Source organism: Otolemur garnettii, unplaced genomic scaffold (genome assembly GCF_000181295.1).
Source record: "Otolemur garnettii isolate 467f Iridium unplaced genomic scaffold, OtoGar3 scaffold00021, whole genome shotgun sequence".
In the NCBI taxonomy this organism is placed as follows: domain Eukaryota; kingdom Metazoa; phylum Chordata; class Mammalia; order Primates; family Galagidae; genus Otolemur; species Otolemur garnettii.
In genome coordinates, this window is record NW_003852416.1 from 2,481,038 (window position 1) to 2,488,619 (window position 7,582).

The window sequence follows — 7,582 nt, forward strand, 5'->3', positions numbered from 1 at the left end:
AAAAAAAAAAAAAAAAAAAAAAAAAATAGAAAAACTAGCCAGGCATAGTGGGGCATGTCTGTAGTCCCAGCTACTCAGGAGGCTGAGGCAAGAGGGTCCAGGAGTTTGAAGTTGCTTGAGTCCAGGAGTTTGAAGTTGCTATGAGCTATGATGATGTGACAGCACTCTACCTAGGCTGACAAAGTGAGACTCTGTCTAAAAAAAGGGGAAAAAAATCACAAAGTACTCTGTCAGGGAGAAACCAAAAGGTGAAGTGTCCCCAGTGATGGAGTTTAGACCATGCTGCCCCAGAATATGACACTTTCACATATTAAATATTTGAGGCTAAAGGAATTTGAGAAATAGCATGTTCAGAAAGGGCTCTCTGGTCTTCCCCTGAAGCATGTTATGAAACCCTCTCTGTATCCAGAGGAATCCTTACCTCTGAAGATGGAATCTAATGCATAGGTCTTGCTGAGTTTCCTCCAGTTTCCTATTCTCAGCTCACACTCTTTGTGCTATCATGCTCTTCCACAACTCTCATCAAACCTAGTGGGAACTCACTCAGCTCTAACTGCTTCTGCAGATTTCCATTCCTTATGAAGACTCGGTTTCTTATAAAGCTCATATAAATTAAATTGCATGCTTTTCTCTTGTTAATCTGTCTTTTGTTATAGGGGATCTAGGATAGAATCTGGAGGAAAAGGTATTTTTTCCTCCCCTAATGCTCAATTGTTATCAATCTGCAATTTCAATAAAGTAAATCTGAAATTATGATGACTTAAAAGCACTGTCATGTCATACATTTAGTTTTCCTGTTACTAACCATGAAATTAAAATATGGAATTTCCCCCATTCAATACCATGAAGTTGGCAATGCTCTCTCCTGAATGAATGAATGAATGAATAGCATAGTGGTCATGTCCTGGATTTGAAACTGAGTTTTCTCAACTCCTCTAAATTTACAAGAACCAGATGCGCAATTTAGTGTCTCAACACATTTACAATAATAAATACAAACTATCCTATTCTGTCCTGAAGTAAACTATAACACAATATGTTACCGGTGGGGTAAACTCCCACAAAATTAAATAAAATGTGCTCTTTTAATTCCAGAAACTGAGAGAAAAGACTCGTGAGTATTATGCATTATTGTCAGGCCTAAACCTTGGGAAAGCACGGTGTGGGCCTGCAGGCAAGGCTTAACAACCTCCTACATGGAACCCCGACTGTGCAGTCAAGTCAGCCTGCCAGATAAGGGTTGAAACGGCCCATCTGTGCAGGGAACATGACTCACTCACGTGAGTGAAAAGAAAAACTCCATCGTAGTGATGTAAGTAAAGGAACACTCCATCGTTGGGGGACGGGGGCTCCAAACCATGAGAAAACAGTCACGGACCCTGTTTCTCAGAAATTTAATTGAGTACATAGAAGAAAAAGGTTTTACTCCCCTGTTTATCCAATAGAAGTCAGATAATGTATAGTTGTTTGGGGGTCTCCAGAGAGGAATAGCCTGAGGCTAGTCTTAAGATGGTTGTTTCACTTTCCTGGACTTTTTTCCTTTAGGCTAGTCTTTTTTTTTTTGAGACAGAGCCTCAAGCTATCCCCCTGGGTAAAGTGCCATGGCATCACAGCTCACAGCAACCTCCAACTCCTGGACTCAAGCGAGTCTCCTGCCTCAGCCTCCCAAGTAGCTGGGACTACAGGCGCCCGCCACAATGCCTGGCCATTTTTTTGGTTGCAGCTGTCATTGTTTGGCGGGCTCGGGCTGGGGATTCAAACCCGCCACCTTAGGTGTATATGGCCAGCTCCTTAGCCGCTTGAGCCACAGGCGCCGAGCCTAGGCTAGTCTTAAGATGGTTATCTCATGTTCCTGGACTTTCTTTTCTATAGTTTAACACAAGAATAGAGGATGTTAGAATTATTGATCAATGTGATGTATGTGACTAGCTCCCAAAAAAAGGGAGTGGAAAATAAAGACATTTTGCTACTGCCAACCTGAGTAGTAGTCCTTTCTTGCTTTCATATAATTCTAGAAGCAAGTTTGCACCCGCGGCCAAGCCGTCCTTCTCTCCCCGAGGGAAAACATCACCCAGCAGTTACCCCCAAAATATGCCACTTTGGCATAAGAATTATTTAGAGCTGAAGCCAATGCAGAAGAAGTAGAGAGTCGTCCACTTAACAATCATTTGTTTTAAGATGTTTTGAGTTTATGATGGTGTGGGACCAATATCCATTCTGTAAACCAGTTTGTTTTTCACTTTCAGTACAGCATTCAATAAATTGCGAGAAATATTCAATACTATAACATAGGCTTTAGTAACATGTTTTTGTTCAATGTTTGGTTAATATAAGTGTTCTGAGCACATTTAAGGTAGGCTAAGTTGTGATGTTTGGTAGGTTAGGTTTATTGGGATGTAAACCCATCATAAGTTGAAAATATCTGTACAAGAAAAGCTCCTTGACCTTTCACTATCTCCTTAAAAGGAGGTCATAAATTTTCAAAGGTGTCTCTCCCCCTCTCTCTACCAGAAAGGACAAAAAGTTAATCACCTTTAGGGAGCAGAGGCTTGTGCCTGTAGTTGCAGCTAGTCAGGAGACTAAGGTGGGAGATCTGCTTGAGCACAGGAGTTTCAGGCCAGCCTGGGCAATACAGCAAGACCCTATCTCTAAAAAAAAAAAAAAAAAAGAGAGGAAAAAAATTAATCAGAGACAACTATAGAACCTTATCAGCCCAAAGACAGCATTAGAAGAATCCACATAACAAACTTCACTAACCAGATTGTGTGTCTATCACTAGTTTCCCAAATCTTTAACTTCCCACGATTTGCCACTTTTGGAAGCCTAAAATTGCATTCTTTTGTCCTGTCATTTCTCTACAAATTTATTGTCCTTTGTTGAAAATGCTGTACAAATCCAAATTGTTAAGCCACCTCTTTGGGTTACTTTTCCTGGAGTTTCTCTCCTATATCCATGATGTGCATGTTACTAAACTTCTGTTTGTTTTCTTTTGTTGTCTGGTCTTGCTTTCAGGACCCCCCCCAGAGGAGACCCTAGAAGAGTACTAGGATTCTAGGATTTTCCCCCCTCTCCGTAGCCCCAAGGAGGGCTTGAGAAGCAAGCTCAGTGCCTGTTCTTCAGCTCCCCGCTTTCTAGATGCCACCCAGATCACCCCCTCTGTTAACGTGCCCTTTTTCCAGCTGAGTAGGTACAGCTGATGTGACTGGGATTTTCTCAGGTACATTCCAGGCCCAGCAGAAACAGTTTCATTATTGAACTTGCAAAGTTTCCAAATTTCCTCAGCTAGAAGGTTGCTGTCCAATTGATTTTTCTCATGCTCATTCTCGAGGGTATCCTGGTCTGCATGTTGTGGAGGTTCCTGTCACTGCCCCTTGACAGCGCCAGCTTCTGGGTAATAGCAGGCCAGGGTGTGTTTTCGCGGTCAGAGGCACAGGGCTTGCCTCGCAGTTAGGAACCCTCACTCTGCCATAACGCCCGACGCGACGACAAAGAGGGCGTGGGGTCTCTAAAAGTTCGCCTTGGGACATCTTACCCAGTCGAGCGAAAGTCACCACCGAGAGTTGCGGCAGGGCGCCACATGGAAAAGTGGTCACCAGACGGGGAAAAGCCACCAAGAAGAGGTGGGTGAACACCAAAGGCTGCTTCACCCACTAAATAGTACCCATACAGGACGCTGAGGTTTCTTTTAGTTTGTGTTTTTTGACTGTTGTGCAAGGACGCGCACTACGTATTAATAAGCCGACGACGGAGGTTTCCCCTTCCACGCCTGCACACCTTGACAAGCAGCAACACGCCCCCTCCGGTCGGCGACGCGAGTCTCTGAGCCGAACAGCCTCCCAGCTGAGACGCGTGCCCTTCTTTCTGCCCGTCTCCAAGATGGCGCCCGCCGCCTCGCGGCCCCGCCCTCGAGCCTGCCGCCCCGCCCCTCCGCCTCGCGGCGCGGGACCGCGCAGCGCGCGCCCGCCGCCCCTCCCCGCGCGAGCTCCACCCAGGTCGCAGGCAGCGCGGTCGGTGGCGGCTGTTTCCCGCCATTGTGCGAAGTGGAGGCTGGGGGCTGCACGCGCCGAGCCTGACGATCTCCAGCAGCTCCTTGGCTGCCGCCGCCGCAGTCGCTGCTCCCTCAAGCACTGGGAGGCCGGGCGGCCCGCGCCTCGCTGTGCGTGGGAGGGCGCGGGCAAGGAGCGGCCGAGCCCCTGAGGAGAAAGCTGGGCGCCGGCCACCCGGGCCGCGCCGACCCCAGCCCTCGGCGAGATGCCCTGTGGGGAAGATTGGCTCAGCCACCCGCTTGGGATCGTACAGGGCTTCTTCGGTGAGTGGCGGCGTCGGGGGCGGGCCAGGCGGCCGCCGAGTTTGCCGAGCCCCGGGGCCGGGCCCCGCCGCGCGGCCCCCACGCGGGACCGTCTCGAGGACTCGGAGGCCCTAGACGGCTCCCCGGGACCTGCGCGGGCCGGAGCCGGGACTGCCCCTTCCCGGGCCGCGGCCGCAGGTGCCTCCCACCTGCCCGAGTCGCCGCTCGCGAACGGCCAAGGTTAAGTGGCGAGGACCGGGCTGTGATTGGCGGCCTCGTCCCGGGTTTGTGGCTCAGCCGGGGGTCCCGAGCCTCAAGGGCCGCAAACTCGGAGACGTGCTTGAACCGCGGGGTGGGCTCGAGGGGCGGCGGGGAAGGAAAACCACTTTGCCCGTGGGAAACCTACAGGATATTTCAAAACTTCCGGTGTGTGCGGGGAGTCTCGTCGGCTAGCCCCGAAGTTAGCTCCAACTCCTGTGTTGCACACATCCTCTTTTGTAGAGAGAAGATTTAACGTTACAGTTTAATTTTTCGGCGGGGATGACTTTAGAACCCGTCTGGCCCCGGTCTGTTCCTGTGCCAGAAGAAGTAAACTACTTCAGTGAGTTTCAAATAGAAAGCTGAGAATGCGGCAGGCAAGCTTAGTAAATTTTGGTCGCAACTGGGATTTTTTTTTGTTTTTCTTTTACTTTTTTAATCTTTTTACTTTACAAGGTTGAAATTGTTGCTGCTGCTTTTCTGTTGAGGGTATATGAAGAAAGATTTGTATTCGTTTGTCCTTTACTGGACATTTCGACAACCCCTATCCCCTTCCCCAGTGTCTTGTTGCCCTTACGAGCCGTGGAGACAGACCCAGCCAGAAATCACTGTGTTAGGTCCTAACACCTGACTTGTCTGTAGCGTTTAACTGGAGTTGTAGAGTGACCTTAGTTCATTGAAAACGTCGTGGGATAATGGGGTGAAAGCCTAACAGTCCTCAACAGCTGAAACCAATAGTATAAAATGTGTTATTTCTAGTAGGTAAGCGTTTCATGCTCAGCAACTCTGTATTCATTTTATCTGTGATTCTAAGTAGTTACATGGTTCCTCAGGCTTAAAGTAAAGGCAGCATATTCGAAGAAATCCTGGCTAGGCATCCAAATTGTAGTCAGTGAAACTGGCAACCTGATAGAGGAAATAATAAAGCTATAAATAAAACAAAAAATGAAATAAAAGCTGTAAATAAAACAAAACAAAATAGGCACATTCACTTTATGGAAGTCACAGGTGTTTTGAGAAAGGGGCATGTATTCCTCCACTAAATCCTAGTAATTGATGTTCACAATAATGCTGAAACTGACCCTTTATGTTCAAAATAATGGCCCCAAATGTCAAGTGAAGATTAAATTGTATTGGTTTAAGAGGGTGCAGACACATAGATAATTTTTTTGGAAAATCCTTCTAAAGTAAAAAGGGTTGATGTTTAAAGGACTAAGTTACAATTACCGATAATACAAAGTTCATTTATGAGAAATACCCATACCCTGGTCTTGTTGGATAAATAAGATGATTTTATATTTGCTATAGATGCGGATGTATTTGTGTCAGATTTTTTTCTCTTATGCATATGATCCTAAGGGGCACATCTCGGAGTAAAGAAAGGGTTTAATTTGGTTGTCAAATACTAGTTTTATAGTATTTTATAAATTCTGCAGATATTGATGTTTTTCTCCAGAGAATGTCTTATTCGCATATAGATTGTATCTTTCAAAGAAGTCACACTGGTTTTTGTGTAGAAGCTATTTTAAAGTACAGCATATATTTTTGCTGTATTTTTCTGTCACTGTGACTATATTGGATATCTTTGTACAATGGCATTACAAATATTTGTGTGATAAGTAAGTTAAACTTGTATATACTTTTTGGCTTAGTAGGAAATTATTTTAAATCTATTTTTTCTCAAGTTAGAAAGGTAATGTTTGTTGTACAAAAAAAAATTATTGTCATGTAACAATACAAAGGCCTATAACTATATAATTCTTTGTCTGAAACATAACTACGGTTTGATTCATGGTTGTCCAATTTATTTTCTTTGTATATATTTATACTGTGGTTCCCAACCTTTTGGCACCGAGGACCAATTGTATGAAGGGGGGAGTTTCTGGATGATTCAAGCATGTCCACTTCAGATCATCAGGCATTAAATTCTCATAAGGAGCGTACAACTTAGAGCCCAGACATAGGTAGTTTATGGTAGGGTTCCTCCTGTGAAAATCTAATACTGATGCTTATCTGACATCTGACAGGAGGCAAAGCTTAGGTGGTCAGTGGGGAGCAGCTGTAAATAGAGAAGTTTTATTCACTAGCTCCTGCCACCTCCTGCTGTGCCACCCTGTTACTAACAGGCCTTGGGGTTGGGGACTGCAGATTTTGACAGTATCTTATTTTTATTTATTTCTCAAACTGTTGTTCTGGGTAAAGTGCCATGGTGTCATAGCTCACAACAACTCCAACTCTTGGGCTGAAGCAATCCTCTTTCCTCAGTTTTTCTATATTTAGTAGAGATAGGGGTCTTGCTTTTGCTCAGACTAGTCTCGAACTCATGAGATCAAGCTATCCACCTGCCTCAGCCTCCTAGACTGCTGGGATTACAGGTGTGAGCCACTGTGCCCAACCTAGACAGTTTTTTAAAACAAAAATGCAATTTTGCCGTGCATGTTATTCTGAAATACACACTTAATATGTGTTTATCTTGAAGATCTTTTCTTATCAGTCTGATTTTTTTTCCCACAGTCTTATTGTCCCTGTCATGTACTTTAACATAAACTTAATTATCCTTTCATATATTTTAGGTTAGGTGTCTCCATCTAGAACAAGGCTGTCTGGGTGGCACCTGTGGCTCAATGAGTAGGGCGCTGGCCCCATGTACTGAGGGCAGCAGGTTCAAACCCAGCCCCAGCCAAACCACAACAACAACAAAAATAACTGGGTGTTGGGGCAGGTGCCTGTAATCCTAGTTATTTGGGAGGCTGAGGCAAGAGAATCGCTGAAGCCCAAGAGCTGGAGGTTGCTGTGAGCTGTGACGCCATAGCACTCTACTGAGGGTGACAAAGCCAGACTCTGTCTCTTAAAAAAAAAAAAAAAATTGAGGCTGTCTAATACAGTAGCCATTTGTAGCTATTTAAATTTAAGTTAATTAGAATTATTAATATTATTATTTTTTTGAGACAGAGCCTCAAGCTATCCCCCTGGGTAGAGTGCCATGGCATCACAGCTCATAGCAACCTCCAACTCCTGGGCTCAAGCGAGTCTCCT

General features: G+C 45.3%; 1 protein-coding gene across 1 annotated transcript in view; it reads left to right on the top strand.

Moving 5' to 3' along the window:
- Positions 1 to 3,919: 3,919 nt before the first annotated feature.
- MCMBP (minichromosome maintenance complex binding protein) overlaps positions 3,920 to 7,582 on the top strand; it is a 63,593-nt gene continuing 59,930 nt past the window's right edge. Inside the window, exon 1 of the mRNA XM_023511636.1 lies at positions 3,920 to 4,309. Within this exon, the coding sequence (XP_023367404.1) occupies positions 4,252 to 4,309 (58 nt within the window). The 5' untranslated portion in view covers positions 3,920 to 4,251. The remainder of the gene's footprint in view (positions 4,310 to 7,582) is intronic.